The sequence below is a fragment of the Periplaneta americana genome, chromosome 2, assembly GCF_040183065.1.
Source record: "Periplaneta americana isolate PAMFEO1 chromosome 2, P.americana_PAMFEO1_priV1, whole genome shotgun sequence".
NCBI classification, from domain to species: Eukaryota; Metazoa; Arthropoda; class Insecta; order Blattodea; family Blattidae; genus Periplaneta; species Periplaneta americana.
In genome coordinates, this window is record NC_091118.1 from 69,256,796 (window position 1) to 69,281,413 (window position 24,618).

Here is a 24,618-nt window from a genome sequence, read left to right on the forward strand (position 1 = left end):
AGTGCATATTTTCAACATTTTTAGTTCATATATTTTGCATGCATATTTTAGGTGTTTTCAGTGCATATATATCCGGGTCCTACTGATAACTGAGCGGTGGAAGGGGTATTTGTTGGAGTCCTTCTCTAATTGTGACATTAAGAAGTGCTCAGGCATGTCAAAATGGTGTCTTCAACGAAGAAAAATGCCATAGATTTTGTACCCCTGACCGCAACGCATGCAACAATAGCATTTCTGATCGAACGTAAGAATACAGCGCTTGCGCATCAAGTACGGATATAAACTTTGAAAGGTTTGCTATAATTTGATACCTAACACATTCTTCTATCATAAATAGTTTATTCATACTAACTACATAAAAATTTTTCATTCATTTAGAATTCCCCTGTATTATTAATTCACTATTTAATGACAATATTGCTCATGTAAATATTCCAAATATACGTATTTATAAAATTGACATACAGAGTGTTTCCATGAATGTACGAAGTAACTGGGCTGTGAAAAACAGACCTCAAAACAACACAAAACGTCCATATAAACATGTCTCAACTCTTTGCGAGCTACAGACCTGCATATTTCAGCAGATAGTAGTAGATACACTCCTGTTCGTGTGCTTATTATGGTTAGATACTAACTTGAAGAGTGTTGCTAGTTCCTTTCCATTGTTGACATACATATGGACGCCAAGTGCTGCTCGTACTATAGCCACAGTCTAGTATATACAGTCATGAAGCTTAAGTTGTGAGGGTGCTAGGAACAATACTGTGCCAGTACTATTTCGCATTGTATGCGATAGGGCGATATTAGCGATCCTAGTGGTTAGCAACTATCTATGGATGCATATTTACTATGTATTGAGCTTCGTAACTGTATATACTAGACTGTGCTATAGCTAAAATTAGTTCAGTGTGTCTGAGACATTTAAATGTGCTCCTCGTGGGTATCGGATCTCGTATGCCGTGTGTGCTTCGTGCATTTCAACATATACATTTCAAAATTTTATTTTGAGCAATTTTCAGATCCATACATGCTGGGTGGAATAAGACCTTATTATAATAATAAGGATACACTCATAAAACATGAGTACAATTAAAATAACATAAATAAAATATTTTAAATGGCTATCAGTTCTTGGATATACTTGCTTTATCATAAAAAAATGTGGAAACAGTTACAACACTCCAGAGCAATGAAATGTGCTTCACACACCTCAATAAGGATGGCCCGTTGTAAATATTACACAACTATAACTCTCACGTTTTGCTGATGATATGGCTTTGTTAGCAGAAGAGGAATTGATACTAAAGGATATGCTACTGGAGCTAAATGACACCTGTGAGCAGTATGGGATGAAGATAAATGCAAATAAGACGAATACCATGGTCATAAGAAGAAAAATACAGAAGATAAACTTGCGAATTCTAAATGAGGCAGTAGAGCAAGTGGACAGCTTCATATACTTGAGGTGTACTATAAGCAGTAACATGAGCTGCTGCCAGGAAGTCAAAAGGAGGATAACAATGGCCAAGGAAGCTTTTAATGGAAAAAGGAGCATTTTCTGCAGACCTCTGGAAAAAGAACTAAGGAAGAGACTGGTGAAGTTCTTTATATGGAGTGCGGCATTGTATGGGACAGAAACATGGACATTACGACGAAGTGAAGAGAAGGGAATAGAAGCATTTGAAATGTGGATATGGAGAAGAATGGAATATGTGAAGTGGACAGACAGAATAAGAAATGAAGCTGTGTTGGAAAGAGTGGGTGAAGAAAGAATGATGCTGAAACTGATCAGGAAGAGGAAAAGGAGTTGGTTGGGTCACTGGCTGAGAAGAGACTGCATACTGAAGGATGTATTAGAAGGAATAGTGAACGGAAGAAGAGTTCGGGGTAGAAGAAGATATCAGATGATAGATAACATTAAGATATATGGATCATATGAGGAAACGAAGAGAAAGACAGAAAATAGGAAAGATTGGAAAAAGCAGTGAAAGACCTGCCCTTGGGCAGAACACTAAATGAACTCTCACTTCAACCTGCCATTGGTTATTAATGGAGAAAAATTATCTCCGGCGCCGGGGATCGAATCTGGGTCCCCAATTCTACGTACTGGGCGCTCTAACCATTGAGCTACGCCGAGGCTCAACCCACAACACCGGATTAAATTTTTCTCCTTTGGTATTTTGCGTAAAACTTGGGATCCCGGTTCGATCACCGGCGCTGGAGTGAATTTTTCTCCATTAATAACCAATGGTAACCATAACAGGTAATTCTGTAGGACCAAAATTATTAATCTTTATGTACTGTACTGCCATAGTACATCCACAGCTAGCTTATCTAGTCGTATTAAAATGTAATATGATGAATAAATTTCTTAATTATATACTAAAAATAACTCCTAAATGTGAAGTTTGGAGAAAAAGAAACATCATCAGAGTACTGTATAGAAATCAGAATAATTCATGTCACATAGAAACTATTTCGTAAAATTAAGTAGTTCACTTGATATGGACCCATCAAAGTTGATCCAAAGATTGCTTCATTTTTATGAGATTCACAAAAAGGAATAATAAGTCGAGGAACTTCGTAGCATGAAACGTCTATGTTTCAGGCCTGACTCACATGTCTAATGGACTTTAAGGCAACAACTTTTATTACTTTCACTATGCTGCCATCTAGCGACTGCAAAAAAGTCACGTTATAACTCTTATGAATGAATTACATGGAGTAGTAGCTTGCAACTGTACTTCCTAGCGGTCGTTACCTAGAAAATGCCTTTTTGATAGTGGAGGCTCTGGGAGTTGTTCTCTTTTTACGTTGCCATTTCATAACATGGGAATGGCCAGTCTAATGTAATGATCAGGGGTTTGAGAAACAAGAGAGTAAGATTTACCGTTAGACATGAAAAGTTTAATCTGAATGAATGAATGAATGAATGAGTGAATGAATGAATGAATGAATGAATGAATGAATGAGTGGGTGAGTGAGTAAACGAAAGATAGATGGATGGATGAATGAATGAATGAATTAATTAATTAATGGATGAATGAATGAATGAATGAATGAGTAAACCAAAGATGGATGGATGAATGAATGGATAAATAAATGAGTGGGTGAGTGAGTAAACGAAAGATGGATGGATGAATGAATGAATGAATGAATGAATGAATGAGTGAATGAATGAGTAAACCAAGGAGGATGGATGAATGAATGAATGAATGAGTGAGTGAGTGAGTGAGTAAACCAAGGATGAATGAATGAATGAATGAATGAATGAATGAATGAATGGGCGAGTGAGTAAAACCAAGGATGAATGAATGAATGTATGAATGAATAGGTGAGTGAGTAAACCAAGAGTGAATGAATGAATGAATGAATGAATGAATGAATGAATGAATGAATGAATGAATGAATGAATGAATAAATGGGTGAGTGAGTAAACCAAGGATGGATGGATGGATGAATGAATGAATGAATGAGTAAACCAAGGATTAATGAATGAATGAATGAATGAATGGACGGACGGACGGACAAAAGGACGAACGGACGAATTAATTAAAGGGTAAATGGGTGAAGAAACATTTAAAAGGTACACGATAAGAATCGTGTCCAACAAGAACACATAAAGGTGCTCCTTAACTTTTATGTGAGCTCCTAGCCTAAAGGCCACTTGTCTCACACGTCACTCATGGTACCATGGAAACAGAACGTCATGCCTTGTGGTTTTCCATGCGGTCCGTCTCTCCATTCTTTATTTAATGTAGACTCGAGTTTTTCCACACAAGAGTCAGGAAATATTGGGTATATCGGTTATGAATATATCTGAATATCAACAATGTTACACTATACAGTGTTCTAGAAAGTGCATATTGTATTTCATTGCTTTAATTCGGGCCTAGACGTTTCACGCAATCATTGAGATTTCTAATCCTCTGTCAATTTTGGTTTGTTTTACTTAAATATTTCTTTGCAATGAATGTAATAAGATCTCATTCCACACTGTAAATTCCTGAGAGGTTATCAAACACTGTAGTGTTGAAATTTGCAATTATCACAGCTTTCACTTCAAAAACTGAAGTGTTGATACATTCAGCATTTCATTATGTCCATTTTTCTTCGGAATGATACCTGAAGTTTGAAGATATATACAACAATCAACTCCGTTTGTCTCATTGTACCAGCATCAGGTATAAAAACCACTGTAACAATCTACAGATATAACACAAACCTATTTTTCTAATAAGATAAATGTAAGACTTCTGATTTGTGTATCTGTCTTTGCTACAAGGTATAGCACCTCAACATAAGACCTCATAGTCTATTACACTCTTCATTGAGCATAGGTGAAAGCATTAAACTTAGCTTTGCTGCCTGTTATCTCACTGAAGAATTGTAATAGTCATTTTTGTGTTCGTATGTGTTTGGCTGTTTCTCAGAATTTGTCGTTTCTTTGTGAGATTTCTCGGAATCTGATACATCACTTGATGAAACGCCATCCTTCGCTGACTCCTCATCTTTTGACTGCATCTCATTTCCTTCGGTGACATAAGAATACAGAGACATATCTCCACCAAACTCTGACAGAGATTGTGAATTGTTCATTTCTTTCCCTGAAGAATACACTTGATCACATGTGGGAATTAGATATTGTCTGCAAAATACATTGCTTTCCACTACGTCGCGAAGTACAGTTTTCCTCCACTGAAATAAATTCTTCATATATTTCTCTTTCGACTGCAGGGTTTCCCAAAGCCCAAAAGGTTTGTTTCCGAAAGGATGATCAAAAGGTTTCTTTTGGACTGGCATTTCCTCTGCAGTTATGTCAACAAAGTCTCCTATAATGTAGCCTGAGTTATCATCGATTTGGTTAGCATTGGCCCATCTGATGACCCAGGTAACAACAGTGAAGGTGGCAGCATTGGTGGGGAAGGCTCTGAGGATTGTAGAGTTGAGACCCCTGATCATGACGCCATAGCCTTCAGCCTGGATGCTCTTCTTCAAGCAGTCCACGAAGCCTCTGTATTTGTAGACGCCTCCCATACCGTCTACCTGCAGACGGGACTTGACTACGTCGATAGGGTATGTCAATACCCAAGAGAGGGTCCCGCTAAGCCCTCCGGCCAGCAGCATGTACGCGGTACTAACGGGGGCGCCGGCTGACCGGGTGAGGAACTCGTATGCCAGGAAGTAAGTGCCGAATCCTGGCACCTCCCGGCAGATGGTGGTGCCGAGTCCTCTGAATACTCCGCGAACACCTTCCGTCTTAGCGACCTGCAATCAGATTAATTATCATGTTAATTACAGCCAATATTTTTTTATATACACGTCTTTTTTCATGAAGATAGATGGATTTATTGAGTAATATCATATATACAGATGTTACATTATCATAATTTTCTCTTAAATCCAATGCACGGATCTTCTGACCATACGTGCTTTGTACCTAAAACAAGTCCTACTTTGTAGGTTTCACCCTCCCCCCTCATCTATGATTAGATCCAACCACTCTCCAAAAGAACACGCAGATTAACATAAAAATGGCACAAACAAAACACATTATGTAATATATCTTAACCTAAACAGACATAAAAGTGTATAATTGAGTATTCCTTCGTCAGTTCGCATCACAAACTTCAACAGTTGAAGTTCTAATCTGTCTCGCGTTCGAGCGCTGGTTCGATTTCTGCTTGGGCTTTTTACCTGGTTGGGTTTTTCCGAGGTTTTCCCCAACCATAAGTCAAATATCAGGTAATCTATGGCGAATCCTCGGTCTCATCTCACCAAATATCATTTCGCTGTCACCAATTCTATCGACGCTAAATAACCTCGTAGTTGATACAGCGTCGTTAAATAACCAAGTAAAATAAAATTTAAAAAATTGTGTGTTGTAGACGGCTTGTGTTCATGTAACTCATTATAGATTTTGATTAATGTTTATGATATTGGTGATTGAGACGGTGATGAATCATGACATATAAATTTCCAATCCAGCATTTGTCTTTGTGACTGAAGAAAACCGTGAAAAATTCCAGTCAGATTGATTGACCACGGGGTTTGAACACGGGATCTCCCGAATGCGAGTCTGAAACATTACTGTCTGAGTCAACTCGCTCGGTGATGTAAGTTTTATTTTTAACTTCACTGGTTTCCAATAATACTTTCAGTATTATTTGTATGTGGGTGGATAGGTGAGTGAGTGAGTGAGTGAGTGAGTGAGTGAGTGAGTGAGTGAGTGAGTGAGTGAGTGAGTGAGTGAGTGAGTGAGTGAGTGAAATGGGAGGAAAACATTTAAAAGGTAAGCCAAGATACGTCCTTACAAGAGAAATTGAAGCTAAGTGAAAATTTCTATGTGAGCTCCAAAGCTGTTGACCACTTGTCTCAACCAGACATTTATATTTATCGTTCCATATGAATTAAGATTAAAGAATTTTGAAGGGACAAGCCGAAAATTGACATAACCCAGTCGCTACCACTCCAATTTAATCTACTGGAATGACCTTCCATTACGCGAGCCGACAGCGATTTGATGGCGTAATGTGAAGATGCGTTTAATTGATATCGAGAGGCAAGAGATTGAGCTCCAATGTTCGGAAAAGTCCACACTACATTTACAATCAGATCTCATACTTAATTGAGGGAGGTGTGACTACATAAATTCTTGTAACAAAGACAGCAGAGCAGGTTTAGCGTGGCTAAGATTGGGGGCATGGAAGGGTAATAAAATTGTCAACGAAGAAGGAGAGCTCCTTTGTCAACTGTGCAGAGAAAAGGACTCCTGGACACATATGTTATTACAATGTGTCGAATTGGAACATATCTGGAAAAAATATCTACGATGCTAAGTCAGAATAGGATTGAAGAATTTTCTGTAAATATGTATGTATGAATGTTAAGTGACCTGCGCGAGGCAGTGAAGGGGCCCGTTGTAGCAGTGCTGACCCTGCAGCTGTAGGCGCGTCTTGACCAGCTCCATGGGGCAGCACACGAAGCTCTGCACCAGCCCCGCAGCCGCGCCCGCCATGAAATGTGACGACAGAGCGTCCGGCTGTGGCAGGTGGCGCTGGCAGTGGCCATACACTCCAAACACGATGGCGTTCACGACCGCTACGCCCGCCAGCGGAGACGACATGCCTTTGTACAGCCCTGATACCTGCGACAAAGAACCCCGTCAATAATAATTAATCAACCAAAAGACTTGAGAGGAGAGGACGGTATATTTAATTTTTTTTTGTAATAGATGCACATTTTATTTTATTTCACTTTATTTTATTCTATGTATGTAGAAATGTATTTCACGTTTAATGATGCAACAATGTGTCAAACTCATAAATAGAATTTCGATGGCTATATTACATTATATTGTATTAAGAATTATAAGAAAACTTACAGACTCTTTCTTCAGAGTATTCGTCAAGCAGTCTATGGCTCCTTTGTACTGGGGATTTCTGAAATCTTGCGTCTGAAGTCGAACCTGAAAAAAAAATGTATACAAAAAAAATTTTAAATTATAAAATTTATCGAAAAGAAATTCCACACAAAATGATTTTTTTTTTTTTGTAATGCAAATTTTCCGTTCAGTTTACTATTAAGGGGGTACATCCATCTTTGATCATTTTAAATAAAGATAAAATGAAACATTTTTTTCTCAAAAAAAAACAGGAAGTGTTATTGAACTGAGAATGTCTGTGTGCGCGCCATACCGCATAGTAAGAACCTTATGGTGGGGGTAAGCGAGCTACTGTGCTCCAACCACGAGAAAGTCTCTGCCGGATGAGACGAAGGGGAGTAATGCTGTGAATGAATGTTGATGTCATAAGATGTCATAAGATCACACACGTGGGTACTCGTATCTCTATTGGCTCGCTGTCACAGCACAAACAATAACATTGATACTCACATGTTTATACTACCCTAGTTACAAAATTAGATCACTGTTAATCTCCTGGTCTTTTAATCTCTCCATACAGGAAATAACAAATGCAGGAGAGCGCATGGTTTTTAAACAGACGTTATAACGATAATATTATATATCTACTTCGCTCCAATAGATGACGCAATAGTAAGCACATTCCTTTCACGGTTGATCTCCTGGTTGGAGAACAGTAGCTACAGTGGAAGTGTATCGAGGGAGGAAAGCTTCCCAGTTCAATTCTTCTTCCCCCTTACGCGCATGTAGGTTTCACGGCCTATACTTTTGTTTGTTCCTTTCATTTAATATTTGATTCATGCAAAATTCATCGAGCTTATTGAGAGACTGGAAAATTGTTTCATTCATATTTTGTTGCCCTTCAACATAGCACCTTAATTTCTGGATGTGGTCCGTGGTCTGGCGGTTGTAGTTAATGGTTTCTGTGGATGTTCTGGCCCTTTTTCACCCGACGACAAGGCAACAGTCCGCTCGCGTTATATTGCGGGCTGATTTTCGTAATTTTGGAATTGAATCTAGTTGCATTTCACTTTGAATTATAAAAAAATCGAATTACAGACCTTTTAACATTGCGTTGTATAGGAATGTCAAGGGACAGCGCGAAATTTTCGAATTATTCACGATTTCGAATTTAAAACGTTAGAATTAGACAAGTTCGACTTTATATGCCAAATAGCCACAATGTTACTAACTCAGAATTTAGAAACATTAAAAATGGATTTCCCCAGGGATCAATTTTAAATCCATTAGTTTCTAGTTTACATTAATAATTAACCTCGCTCATAAATAATATAGGTAGGTATACCAGATAGCTAATCTTATTTGCATATTATACAAGTATGATTTGTTTGTTTATTTATTTAGAGTCTGATCTCATATATACGGAGGTTGCCAATCGACACAGAATAGTTCAAAATGAATTTTAGAAATAACATTGAAAAAAATTACAATATGCTTGACATGAACGGAAAATAACTTGTTTTATACAGGGTAGAAGTAAAATAACCCTGCAGATTGAATGGGTTGATAAGGTATACTTAAATAAATAGAAACCCTATATTATGTTTTGCGATTAAATGCACGGTTAATTAGAAAATTAAATTTGAAGTTTCAACAGTCTGGCAACATCGTCGCTAACACACTGCTATTTCTTCTCGTAATACAGAAATAAGAGGTCAACGAACTCAGATCTGTCTACCTAGGTAATCTACGACCCACCTCCCTCTCTGATTACAACGTTGTTATCTGTTCGCATCGTTCAGTGGCTTTAAATTACTGGTTTTTTATTAAATTTACACGAAAACCGTTCATGCTATTGAAATACGCCAGAGGGATAAATAAAATTATTTATTAGATTTTCTATCGATATGGACAAAAATTACGATCCTACGCAGAATAGTTACCGAATAACAGGGTGTTAAACATTTGAAAAAAAAAAAAACTTTTTTTTTTTCTGAGAAAACTATGAACTTCCCACTAATATGGTATTACACTTCTTTTTTTTGCATACAACATGAGCTATTCGCTCTGAATATCTGCAGGATTATTTTACTTCCACTCTATATACTATGTTAAATCTATTTAATTGATGGTTTAGTGCAAATAAACGAGCGGTTAATGTTAATGAATCCAACGTGGTCAAATTTAGCACACATAATAGTGCTCAGTTTCCTAAAATATTACATCAACTGAAACTGTTCTCAAAGAATCTATAAGCACGAAGTTTGTTGGTTTGGAATTTGATAATCACTTGAATCCTAAAACTCATATTGAATATACAGTACGCCAATTAGGTCTAAACTGAGTTTTGTCTCTAATGCGTTAAGATCTTTGTCTTCTATTGACGATATGAACACTGAGCTCATCTTATTCCGATAGCAGTGAAATGTAAAGGTCAACAGAAAGCGGCGCCTTTTCGGAGGAATTCCTTAGCTAGGCTATCATGTGTTTTTGTTTATCTTTAGTATTTAGTAAGAACGGTAGGAGAAAAGGGGAAAATGAAGAATGTCAAATTATAGCCATGATTATTTCTCAGTAATCATTACTGCAGAGAAGATTGACGTTCTCTAACGAATCTGAGTTATCAACAGATCAGATATCACGAACTCTATGTTTTGTGTGTAGAAATAAGAAGGAATATTCTTCAATCAAAAATTTCTTCACATGAACAATCAAGTAATAAATAAATAATGTCTTCGTGTGTGTGCGTGTGCGTGCGCGTGTGCGTGTACGTGTGTGTGTGTGTGTGTAAAACATTTTTACATCTGTTTCAGCCATAGAATTTGCTTATGAATGCAGATTATGACTATAAATTAGCAAAAAATGCAAAACGGAATTTGTTATTTCATGATAAACATTCGTCACATTTACGCGAAAGATTTGGCCTCCCATAACATGTATCAAGGTTTCCACTTGGACTATATCCCATGTAAATGCTAATGCAGCCTTGACTATAATATGACGGACTTTGGGTTTCCTTGTATATTACCTTGACTGTGTCGAAGGGGTGTCCCACCAGAACTCCTGCACAACCTGTGGAGAAAAATAAAACATTATTAAGCATGATTTATATAGGCTACATAATGTAGTAGCATTAAAAACTATTGCACATGCACAAGACTCTCGTTAATCCGGCTCTCAGTAATTCGATCTCTCAATTATCCGGCTCCTTCTAGTGTACTTTTTATCATTTCTATTGTAATAGTTTTCTGAAATTTGCACCTGTGCAATATGTTATACTGTATTACTTATAAACACTTACTTACTTATGCGGAATGTAAAAAGTGCATGTGAAGTGATTGGTGCAGTTTATGACATTTTTAACTCTCTCAATAATCCGGCACTCTCGCTAATCCGGCACCTCTCTATGCAAGGAATGGCCGGATTAATAAAAGTCTACTGTAGTGGCTAAATTTTTTGAGCACAGAATTGTCGAATTCTAAGCTGAAGATGAGCGGATGGTTTATGACAGCCATGTCTTTGGAACGGATCTTGGAAGAATTATAAATTTGTTCGTATTCAGGGACAGAAAGGTGGCAGCCCAACCACTAAGAATCTCTGTGTTACGCTCGTAAGCTGGACAGCGAGGTGAATATCTACATAAATGATTAATAAACCTCAGCAAAAGTTTGGCTGACGAGATATACATTTTATAAGACAATAGCTCTTCCCATATATTAATATGTATGTGGAAAATAAAAAGAAGCGCAAGTCAAATGCATATGAGTAGAAAGGAGGTGCAAGAAAAGTGACAGAGGAACCATGGATCCGAATTTAACTTATAATAACGTTATGAGATTAAAATTAAAATAGTTTAAAATATTTTATCTAAATGCTATACATACAAAGTGGAAGAGAACCTATTACCACAGTCTAGTATATACAGTCACAAAGCTTCAGTTGTTGAGGTTGCTAGGAACAATAGACTGTGCAGATACTATTTCACATTGTCTGTAGTGAGGCGATAGTAGCGATCCTAGTGGTTAGCAACTATCTATGGATGCATATTTATTACATATTGAGCTTCGATGACTGTATATATTAGACTGTGCTATTACATTAATTCACATAGGTAATAGATCAGGTCAATGCGAATAACTTCCGTCAAATACTGTATTATTACTAAACAATGTTGTGATTCATTCATGTGACTTAACAATTTAATGTAATCTACAATATAGTTTACATTACATACATTTGTTGTGAACGTTTTCGCTTTAAGGGGAGGCAGAGGTGAATATTTCAAAATCCACAAAATTTATCCGATTTGTTTGAAATTGATCATGTATACTAAGTATGTTATTAGTAATGGACATACCAAGTTTCAACTTTCTAAGTACAATAGTTCTGTAAATATTAATAATTTTATAAAACTTTATATCGTTTGATATAAAATGCTCCTTACACCATATTGTAAGAAATTTTCAATATTTCTTTTTATTTATATGTTCATAGAAGGTATATAAATAATGATAAGTATTAGTTTATTATGGGAATAATATAGTGATACAGATATCTTGGTTTTAATTCCATACTTTTAAAGGGCACAAAATCAAAAACTAACATCGGAATATGAAAATAAAGATAATAAAAATGGAAAAAACAAAATTTTCATTTTTTCTTCACTTTTGTTCGAAAATTTCACCTCTGCCTCCCCTTAAGTCCAGCATCTTCAGACAACTGAAAAGAATTTAGATATCATATGAAAAAATTGCATAACTGTTCTAAGTGACATATACATATGGTGTGTACAAAAGATTACATGAGCAAAAATACATACTAATATACTTTAGTTATAAAGTGGCAATGTTAAAATTACATGGATTAAAATACATATAAAATGAGTTTAAAATATGGTGCATTCAAGTTAAAACAATGATATTTATATAATGCAAATGATTTAAATTTTACGCCTTGCGTTTTTTATTGATGTGAGTGATTTCACTGGATGTGTTGTAGACAGTGGGCCAAAAAAGACACAGAATTAGAAATACTCTATTTTCGGAAATTCATAACATTAATTTATAATGAATACACTGTTGGAAAGAGTAGACTTTAAAGATGAGTAGGACTTTTTATTATATTTTTTTGATGCTCGATTAAAATCTTATGGAAGTCAATACACAATGATGCGAAAAATGTGGTTTAAGAAGACAATTTATTACTTCAAAATGCAGAAACTGAATGTTGGTAAAATTAATAATAATTCATGATCTTTCAAATAATCAAAATTAAAACTGATGCTCTATATGACCGCCATTTGCCCGCACAACCATTTGTAGGCGTCTTCTCCATTGTCCAATAGCACTGGATATATGTCTTTGATCAAGCCGGTCCCAACATTCAAGAAGGCGTTGTCTTAAATATTCAATATTACGAAATATTGTTTTGTAGTAAATTGCTTTTTGTAGTTGACTCTATACAAAAAAGTCCATAGAATTAAGATCTCGTTCAAAACTCCAGCGGAAATCATCAGAAAACCTGAGACATACGATCTTTCACGCAATAATCTCTCAGGAGGGATATCATGTCCGTATCTTGCTAATAATCGTTGTACACTTGAAAGAGACCATTCTCGCTGAGCGTAGTTCCTTACAATTTGACGGGCAGATAAATTATCATATTGGTGCAAATGTTTAATGAAAATCTTGTCTTCGTTTGTTAAGCGACAAAATGAGAACTCAAAACGGAAGAAAACAAATGATGATAGCAGAACAAACGGCTTGGCCTGCTGAACTCGTAAGACCATAATGCTTAGTTCGGCATAAACGATCTATTTTGCACTGCCTTACAAAAAAAAAAATAAAAAAAATAATGTTCAATAAATGATAAAAAAATTAAATATTACAGTACTTTCCCGGTCTACAAGGACTGTGAAATTTGCCTGTGAAACAAACTTTCAAATGAAATCATTAGCTACTGGAATATAACTGGAATGTAAATTTAATATTGTAATTTTATTTGTAATTGTAACTGTAAATCTAATACTAATTGTAAATTTATTCTTCATATAATAGTTGGAATCTCCTGGTAGAGGGGCAGAGAAGGCCTTATCTCTACCAGGTTAAATAAATAAATAAATAAATAAATAAATAAATAAATAAATAAATAAATAAATAAATAAATAAATAAATAAATAAATAAATAACTAAATAAATAAATAAATACTAAATAACAATTTAAATTTTGTGCCGTTTGTTTTGAGCCACTGTGTGTATTGCGTTACCATGTCTTCAATTTTTGACATCGAGTATATTGACTTTAATTTATAAAATTACGAAATAAGATATGATGCGTATTGGCAATTGTAATCAATGTACATATAAGTTTATATAGATGTTACAAGACATATTATAGCTTTAACAATACATATTTCACATATTATATATACTGTGTATATATATATTTTTTTTTGCGATGTATATGGTCCAACTGACTATTTCACACACACACACACACCCACACACACACACACACACACACACACACATATATATATATATATGCCTAGATGTTACTATATATATATATATATATATATATATATATATATATATGGTTCACATTTTGTTTCACAAAGTTATAATTCAAAAAGAATCTGTGGATATCAATCCCAATTATCAACCGTATGAATGTAAAGATATGATTATGTCGAACGATGTAGCGAAACGTTAAAGATTATTTATAGTTCTGTAGTACTGTGGTTTTACTGCTTTGCTGTCGTTTGAGTAGGTAGTTACGATGTATTTCATTGACAAATATATGAATCAAGTAACATGGAGTTGAACTGATGCTATGTGTGTCAAGTGTGTGTATGGTGTAGGCCTATGTATCTCGTGTTCTGGCTGTGGTTAGACTCAAATAGTTTTGAGAATACGAAATGCAACGTGCTGCAACGCTGTAAACAGTAGCAATGCTCCTGGAGGTCATTGCTCCGCAGTGGAGGCGAATGGAACTCCACTCCGCAAGACTTGCGAAAGGAGAATGTAGACAAAAACGTCTAATCAGACACGTATCTATATAATGAACACTTAACACATCACTTAATATTACTGTAAACTTAATTTCCTTTCCAAATTAATTTTTAACTTCTTCAAAAATAACTTAAATGGAGATTGAATTACAGAATGTGTATTCGTCACAATGTTATTTGGTGTATACATGAAGTGTAAAGGAATCTTTAATGGAAATAGTTTTGTTTTATAGGAATGTACCTTGTTTACTATTTTGTGTGACTACGTAAAAAGCAAAGAAATCAACAAATAATATGAATGTTAAATAAGTTCCATGGTATTTAATTTAGAGTTAAAGAGGTTATAGCGTAATAAAGAATATTAAAAACCAAATAATTTACATAACTAATTCATTGAATACTTTATGTTTTGATTTACAGTAATATGATCTAAACATATCTGATTAAACGTTTTTGTTTACATTTCCCTCTCGCAAATCTCGCGAAATGGATAATTGGAATTACAATCACCTCCATTATGGAGCAATGCAGAGTTGCAATACGTTACATATCGCATTCTCCAAACTATTGGACGTATCAAAAAACTTATTTGATCAAAGTTGCTAGCATTGACTTGATCTCTTACCTCTGTGAATTCATTAAATAGGTTCCCTTTCACCCTGTATTTACAATTATTGTTATTTTATAATATATCGACCTTTAGCTACATTTATTCTCACATTATATGAATACACATTATATATTCATGTCGCGAGTAATCATCTTATCGCTTGTTTACGTCACCTCTTATGACGTCATATTCAATGCCGCCTCAAGGTTATTACCAATTCACGAGCCAAAACTCGAAAACTTTTATAGGCAGTTAAAATCAGATTACAGAAGCCCATGTTTTATTACGCAATATGTAGATCCATCCATCATACTTATACACGGCATGTTCCCAGCGGTGCTAGAGTGTAGAAAACTGTTGCATGCATTTGTTGAAACGATAATAAATAACGTATCTATTTGTGAACTGGTATTGCTGTTACTAAAAACATACTTCTGGACTTCTGGGATATAGGCTAAAGGTTGGTAATATTGTGATAGTTCTTTTTGAGAATTTATTACAATTTTACTGAGCGAGAGAAAGCTCGGTTTTTTACTTCAACCTATTAAGGGAATGTTTGTGAACAAGTTTCTGCACAAAACCAGTTCTTCTCTCGCTCAGTAAAATTGTAATAAATTTTCGAAAAGAACTATCACAATATTAATCTATCACAATATTATCAACCTTTACTCTAGAATGATATTCATCATTTGCGTGAGAAAAACTCCTCAGAATGCTTTTAAAATTCAAATTTATCTATAAGTATTTTGGTTCCTTCCAGCCACAACTATTTTCTAATACAACGTTGGAGAAAATATTAACAAGACCACACTAAATTCTCCATTTAAACAAGTCAGTCAGGACATTTCTTTCAGTGATTCTCAATCATCTTGGAGACATTTGAAACAACCTAATGATTAACTCTCTGCACACTTAAAAGACCACTCCTTTCTTCGGACTATAAGACCAAGTTTTCATTCGACTGACTTCAAGACCTAGGGCCGTATTCAGAAACGTTACTTCAGCTTCAATTTAGACTTTAGTAGGTAGGAAATGCAGAATTTATAAGTCACAACGTAACTTACATTTCAGTCGTAACTTAGCCAAATACTAGTAAGATTCAAGATACGTGAAGATCAACCTTACACCTTAATTACAGCTATAATTTGCCTAAACAACTATTAATGAAACAATTTATTTACTACAATTACGATTTCATCGCCGCTTAAGATGTATTCTGTTGTTAAAAACGGATACTAATTGAATAATTACATCCTACAATTACCAACTAATCTTCTTTGAGTACCGTATGTACAGAGTGTCTCAAACATCAACACCACAGGGAACAGTTCCCTGTACGATGACTTGGTCGACGTGGACCTATCGAATGACCCCCGCGTAGTCCTGACCTCACGTCGTTTATTTTTATTTGTGGGGTCATTTAAAGTCCACTGTGTATACAGAAAGAATGACATCACTTCGCCATCTACAAACAAGAATTACAGCTGCTTGGAGAGAAGTAAACTCTGAAATCTTACGACTCGATGAGCGGGTCATCCGTCTGAATATGTGTATAGAAAAACAGTCAGCACTTCGAACATAATATATATTCTAAACTTAATTTTCACCTGTAGTGCGTGACTTATAGGACACCTGTTAGATCAAAACGAATGTAAAATAGTTATAAAATAATCAACATCTCATAGATTCTGAATAGTCTGTGTGCAGTAGTTCGAAATATACCTTAAATAATTAACTGTAATTGCAAAAAATTATCATCTCATCACTTTTGAATAATATCTGCCTTTCTAAAAGTGATGTTAAATGAAGAGAATTTTAGTATTCAATGGTACAGATTTTGTTCTTGCATTCAATACAACCTTATAAATTGAATCGCTATTTGTTATAAGGACGGAAGTCCAAAAATAAAAATTTTACAGGAAAAACAAAAAACTGTTTTCCGTCATCTGTATGAAAATTGGAACTTTCTTTTCACTGTATTGGGTTCCTTAAAGCTCTTTTAAAATAAATCGATGTGTCTATAGAAAGAGAACACATATCAATAAAAAACGAATTATGAAAAAAAATGTGACTTCCACCCTTTTAACAAATGGCAATTCTATTAAAGAAAGGCAGAAGTGCGTTTCTGTTAAAATCATTCAATATACTCGTATTATTTTATCACTGTACTTTCACAATATAAGATTATGTATGAAATAACAAAATGTATTACTTAATGCAGTCTCTACAGCAGTGCCACTTAACAGTCTGAAAGAATGTTGTAATATTATTTAACATAAATTCCTCCAGCACCACCAAACTCAGTCTCGGTACTGACCTCATAGCCGTTATGTACATATTATCTTTCAGATAACAATAATGAAAATTTTCCGTTTAAAGTTGTACATAAAAGTGAAGAAAATAAACAGCTGCTTTGATAGTGGATGTAACCATCCATCTGCAGACTAAATTCAAACCTCCTTCCTGTCCTTCAATAGGCCTATATTGTTGCAAGTTAATCAATAATGACTACAATATTATACAAAAAATATATTGTATGTAGAGTATTGTTTTGCTTTATATTTTCTTAATATCTGCTGTAACATATTAATGAAAGGCGTCTACTTTTTCAGGATAATATTATATCACTCGTATTTAGATCTTAATTAAAATATATCGTTAATATTGGTTCAATTTTGGAAAATGTAACAAATGTCACTATTCATATTCACTTAATATTAACCATAAAATCTAACATACCCATCATTCCATTCACGACTTTGAAAATACTATTCTATGGAAAAAGGATCCGTAATGCTAATAAGATTGAAAACCACTGCACTACAATATATTTTACAATTTTCTATCAATTTTAATAGCCCTATTTTACCGTTTAGACTTTCCGTCGAAAATTATAGGTAAGGTGTGGTGTACAGATAGCTGAGAAAGACTTGAAAACTGTTCAACAAAACATACTTCAACGGCAGAATGCACATGCCGTATATACGGCAGCTATACACAGGGTGGGCCAAAAAAAGGCACAACATTAGAAATACTCTATTTTAGGAAATACATAACATTAATTTACAATGAATACACTGTTGCAAAGAGTAGACTTTAAAGATGAGCAGGTATTTTTATTATGTTTTTTTGAGGCTCAATTAAAATCTTATGGAGGTCAATACACAATAATGCGAAAAATATGGTTTATGAAGACAATTTATTACTTCAAAAAGCAGAAACTGAATGTTGGTAAAATTAATAATAATTAATGGTCTTTCAAATACTCAAAATTAAAAATGACCATCTCTGTGGTGTAGGGGTCAGCATGCTGGTCTCTCACGCAGAGGGCCCAGGTTCGATTCCCGATCGGGTTGAATTTTCTGGTTGAAGTTTTTCAGGATTTTCCCTCAACCGTAAGGCAAATGCCAGGCAATTCGAGCCACAACATCCCTGAATATCACCGGCCTCATTCATCACCGAATCATATTCATAACAAATCAGTAATACATATACAGTCGCCATCTAGTTCACAACAATAGAATCAGTCTCAACAATAGTACACAGGCCTTCGGATTTCACCCAAAAATTAACTCGCGACATGACCAGAGATGTTAAAACAAGTATAAATAACAGCGAGGATAAATAAATAAGTAAATAAATAAATAAATAAATAAATAAATAAAAATGATGCTCTATGTGACCGCCATTTGCCCGCACAACCATTTGTAGGCGTCTTCTCCATTGTCCAATAGCATTGGATATCTGTCTTTGATCAAGCCGGTCCCAACATTCAAGAAGGCGTTGTTTTAAACGTTCAATATTACGAATTCTTGTTTTGTAGTAAACTGCTTTTTGTAGTTGACTCTATTCAAAAAAGTCCATAGAATTAAGATCTCGTTTGAAACTCCAGCGGAAACCATCAGGGAAACTGAGAAATGTCATCTTTCACGCAATAATCTCTCAGGAGGGATATCATGTCCGTATCTTGCTAATAAATCGTTGTATACATGAAACAGACCATTCTCGCTGAGCGTAGTTCCTTACAATTTGACGGGTAGATAAATTTTCATATTGGTGCAAATGTGTAATGAAAATCTTGTCTTCGTTCGTTAAGCGACAAAATGAGAATTCAAAACGGAAGAAAACAAATGATAGCACAACAAACGGCTTGGCCTGCTGAACTCGTAAGACCATAATGCTTAGTTCGGCATAAACGATCGACTTTGCACAGCCTTACAAAAAAATAAAAAATAATATTTAATAAATGGTAAAAAATTTAATATTACAGTACTTTCCACGTCTACAAGGACTGTGAAATTTTCCTGTGAAATAAATTTTCAAGTGAAATCATTAGCTACTGAAATATAGGCCTAACCATTTAAATTTTATACAGTTTCTTTCGGCCCACTGTTTACTTGAATAACTCTGTACTACAGTTACACTACAGTCTAGTACATACAGTCACGAAGCTTGAGTTGTTGAGGGTACTAGGAACAATAGACTGTGCCGGTACTATTTCGCATTGTCTGTAATGAGGCGATAGTAGCGATCCTAGTGGTTAGCAACTATCTATGGATGCATATTTACTACTTATTGAGCTTCGTGACTGTATATACTAGACTGTGGTTACACTACATTACACTAGATTATATTGCATTACATTTCGTTACAAAGTTCTTAACAGATTTTTCTGCCAGACATTATCAGGGTCAAGGAACTTTGTCGTTTAAGTGATCTCGCTGCTTGGATTAACATGCTTCGTGAGAAGTTATCAGGAATGTGATAATCTAAGCTGGCCAGATGGAGAGATGATCAAATCAATTTCATGCAGCAAATGAGACGTAGCACACGTGAAGCAATGATACCAAGGCACGAGGTCGCCACACCATGTCATGTCAGCCGGATGAATCCAGTTCGTACCTCGTCACGTTTTGTCCTCAGAACAAGTCCTTGGCATTTAGAGGATTCCATATTCAGTGTCACTTCTAGAATTATGTACTTGGATTCCGAAAAAGGTGTCTAAGAATATTTATAGATATAAAAAAATCAATTGATAGGTTAATCACGATACGCTTATATATAAATTACTATGTATTTGCATAAGAGGTAATATCTTGAACTTCTTGCTTTCTTGTCAGGTTATGCATAAGCTCGTAGTGTTTTCGTTCACCATCACAACACTAGGTTTACGTTGTTAGCAGATTCTTTATCATTCATATTTTTTTATTTGGTGTGTTGTACTTTCTTTCATTTTTTTCATTTCATTTATTATATTCCATAGATCTTACATGAGCAATGAAGCTTTAAGATGTGGAACAAGTCAAAATTTTACTTTATGAAAAAAGTGTGTGCTATTTGTGGGCTAAACAAGATGGAGTGTCAAATGGAAAATACAACACTTTCGGCGTAGTGTTCTGTTTGAGATTAATAGAGGAGCAAAGGCAGCGGAGATGGCTCGAAACATTTGTATCGTGTACTTGGAAAATACCCTCGGAGAAAGCACTGCAAGAAAATAGTTTTGTCGTTTCAACACACAACACGCTATACAAAAGTTAGTGTTCATTCGCAGAAGACGGTGTTATGTATATGTCTGGTGGGATAAAGAAGGCATCGTTTTCCATGAATTAGCCTACTTTCCGGGAATGTAACTATAACTGCTGACATTGACTGCCAACAGCTCAGACGCCTTGCGGATGCAATTGAAGAAAAACGACCGGGAAGATTGCAACAAGTGCTTCTGCGACACTATAATGCACGTCCGCACTCCGTTAACATGACGAAAGCAGCTATTCAGGAACTTGGTTGTGGAGGGTGGTGATTCCACATCCTCCATATTCTCCCGATCTTGCGTCCTCAGATTTCCACCTTTTCCGTTTTATGTGAAATAATCTTCAACGGAACTCCTATGATGACAAAGATGCTTTGGAAAGTTGGCTTAACGACTTCTTTAACTTAAACGCTGAATCGACCAACTATCCTAGTGTTGGCAGAATGAATTAGATACTTATTAATTTCTGTCTTGTATTCATCCCAAATGAAACCTTCTCTCAGAGAGAAAAAACGGAAACAAATGGCAAACGATAAACAATCTCCTAACAACGCAGTGTTATGACAAAAGAAACGCTACGAACTTATGCATAAACCCTACAATAATAATAATAATAATAATAATAATAATAATAATAATAATAATATAGTTATTATTATTATTATTATTATTACTATTATTATTATTTTCTTCTAAGCCCCCATTAAATGCTCTTCGAACCTCCAGGAGGCCACGGACCCCTGGTTAATAATCCCTGATCTAGTGTACGCATCATTTTAATGTCGCAGCCCGCCTCTACTGCGTGACTACAAATTTTTTTCTCCATTAATCGTGAATGAACAAACATTCCGGGTTAAGCCATGTTCTATCAGCGTTACGCAACATACTGATACATCACTACTTATTTCCAACCTCGAGGTTGTCAAAGTTACAAATCAACACGTGATCTTCACGTGCGCTAGTCAGAATAAACGGTGCAAGTGTACAACGCAATATTATACCAGATCTGCATAGACAAGATCTCGTTAAAGAAATAAAGACAATTTTTTTTTTCAAAACAGAGTTACATTTTTGTAACGATTAGTATCTTTTATCTACGAGCCTACGCTGGACACAAATTGTAAATCACACTTTGGCACGTAACATCGTAAAATACAAGTAACTCAGTACATGTGAAAGAAAGAGCCAACAAAACCTCTATATATATATATATATATATATATATATATATATATATATATATATATATATATATATATATATACTCAAATTTCGAGAGGTTGTTCATAGACAAAGCATACCAGATAATAATAAATTTAGATAGTAATGCATTAAATATAATGCTAAGTTCAAGTAACTTCAAATTTACAACATTGGAAAATCCTAAACAATAATGTAATTTATTTCATCCCATAATGAATACTGTGTATCACACACTGTTACATACAGAGTTACTGAAAACATGCAACAATTCCTCATTCACCATCTTCAATCGTTTGCCACATATACACACAGGGTGTAAACGATATAAATTGCCAAAAAAAAAAATACTGGTGTTAGAGCATAAATTACTGAACAAAAAAGTCTAATAATATTCTTCTTTAATTTTTGTGGTTTCCCTAGAAAAAAATGTTATCTATGAATCTAACGTTTATGGAAATGCTAGTAGACCGTCATTAATCACATCAGTCCACCACGTATATTGCAACTGTGGTATTCTGTTGTCTCTCTGCTGTGATGGTGTTAGCATGTGTTGGACGGAAGTTAATTGACAATGACGTTCACATTTACTCGAACAGTAAATATTAGATTATTATCAATCCTAAAAACATGATACTTTAGAAATTAAAAACAAAAATTGAAGAAAAAACTAAATGTCACTACACATCCTGTTTAATAGACCGAGATGTACAATCTGTATAATTTTGGTAGTTTGTATTGTTTACACCCTGTATATATATATCCACATATTTATATAGCGAGTAAAATATAAGTACGGGCTCTTCAAATATGCATCCAGATTTTAGTTGCCAAATTCACATATGTATGTATGTATGTATGTATGTATGTATGTATGTATGTATGTATGTATGTATGTATGTATGTATGTATGTATGTAGGCATATGTAATAATAATAATAATAATAATAATAATAATAATAATAATATTTTATTGCCAGAACAAAGTTACATATTGCTTTTTTATATAAAAACACTCTAGCACCCCCAGAAAGAGTTAGATACTCGTGCTCAGGTATTTTATTAAATAACAGAATAAAAATTAAAGAAAAGAAAGAAAAAAGAAGAAGAAAAACACAGGTAACGCAACAATTCAACTTAAATTTTCTCTCTAAACAGCAAATTTTTAACTGATTTTTTTAAATTAGGAGCATTAGCAAATTGTATATTGGGAACTTTATCTATTATCATGTTATAAAGCCTTGGACCGAAGTTGCTACTGTGATTATATGCTACAGTTGTAGTACATTTAGATTCTGCCAAACGTATGTTGTCTAATCTTTTGATTTTATATTTATGTGAGTATAAATTATATAGTTATGTATGTATGTTTCTTTTACAATTCCATTTCGCACACTTAGCCTTCAGAACAAGGAATAAATATAGCAGACATTAAAATATGAACGAACAAACCATCCCCTTCCTTGGCTTCTTCCATTTATCACTTAAAAACCATGATATTTGGTTCTGTAATATGACCGATAAAGATGTTTTCCTTTTTGGTTCTTTGATACAGAAAAATAGCTTACTATGACTCCTAAGCGGAGGAGGGAACTCCAAAGTCTTCTAACTGAAGTACAATTTGTTACTCTAGGATTTTTGGAGCGTATAATACGATTATGAAGTTTATTTTTCTGTTTTCTTCTCTGATTTCAAACCCTAAGCGAGTGAATAGGGATCGAGGGATGGAAAATTCAAAATCCTCCGAGATAAATGAAATGTTATATCATATATGGTTCATTAATACAACGGAACGTTATTTGATGCCTTGACGGCATGGTTCCTGTGCATACTACATACAAAGAAAGTGATTTGACTAAGTTGGTGTAACAATACGTAGTATGTATATATTGCAAATATCCAGGGTCGCCTAACCCACTCCACGTTGCTTTGGTTTACAGTAAATACATGAAACGAAATATAGCACAAACCACTCACTCAGTCATCAGTAGACTTCGTGGAATTGCCACGAGATTCGCAAGGTTTACTGTGCACGCGGTATAGACTGTATGAGAAGGGGACGTGCAAAAGATTGAGTATGCCTCTGATGTAAACACTGAGCAGTATACTGCGGTTACAATAAAACCTGTATCCTGCATTCAAGAAATATAATGAATGATCATTGAAGTAGCAAATATCTAAACATGTAAATACACAATTATTTTATAGTGAGATATATTAACTCTTAAATGTAAGATACGCACATCATCCTTGAATATTGCATTGCAGTTAAGAGTTACATACATTTTGAGCAACTGCAAAGTGAACCTCCTCCGATGGTCATTTAAACAGTTTTTATATTGAGAAAATGTATGTTCAACATCACACGATGTAATACGTGCATATTTGAAGAACGGAAAGTCACTACTTTTTAGTACACCAACTTCAGACATCTTGTCGTGACTTGATAATACATCATTTATAATACGAAGTTGTGAATAGGAGAATTTTTAGCAATAATGTTTCTCAACTTACATTTCACTTTTTCTGAAATTAGTGAATTGTTATTTTGGATAATGGTTTGTGATACTTAATCCACTACATTAAGGGCTTCTGAGAGTTGTAGTTTAGACGATGATTCTAACAGGATGATGCTTTTGGACACGATTTTAAAATTAGAATCAATGAACAGAATATCTTCCAATAGCTGTTCAGAAAGCAATGATTTTACAGTTGCAACAGCGGAACTGTCTGTGCTATCCAATGTATCAATTACCTCCATTATTTTTCCGTAATGTTCTGCATAATAAATAACAGCTTACAACCACGTTCCCCAACGGGTCAAGACTGGCAGCAGGGGTAAGGGTATTCCAGGGGCAATTATTTGGAACAGCAACACT

The 24,618-nt window shown here is 34.8% G+C and overlaps 1 protein-coding gene across 4 annotated transcripts in view; it reads right to left on the bottom strand.

Annotated features, from left to right (window-relative positions):
* Positions 1 to 319: 319 nt before the first annotated feature.
* Positions 320 to 24,618, bottom strand: part of LOC138694319 (mitochondrial basic amino acids transporter) — a 59,604-nt gene continuing 35,305 nt past the window's right edge. For all 4 annotated transcript variants that reach the window (XM_069817922.1, XM_069817925.1, XM_069817924.1 and 1 more), the window contains 4 exons: positions 10,416 to 10,459; positions 7,388 to 7,471; positions 6,899 to 7,150; positions 320 to 5,271 (listed from right to left, as the gene is read on the bottom strand). In XM_069817922.1, the coding sequence (XP_069674023.1) occupies positions 4,375 to 5,271; positions 6,899 to 7,150; positions 7,388 to 7,471; positions 10,416 to 10,459 (1,277 nt within the window). In that variant the 3' untranslated portion in view covers positions 320 to 4,374. The remainder of the gene's footprint in view (positions 5,272 to 6,898; positions 7,151 to 7,387; positions 7,472 to 10,415; positions 10,460 to 24,618) is intronic.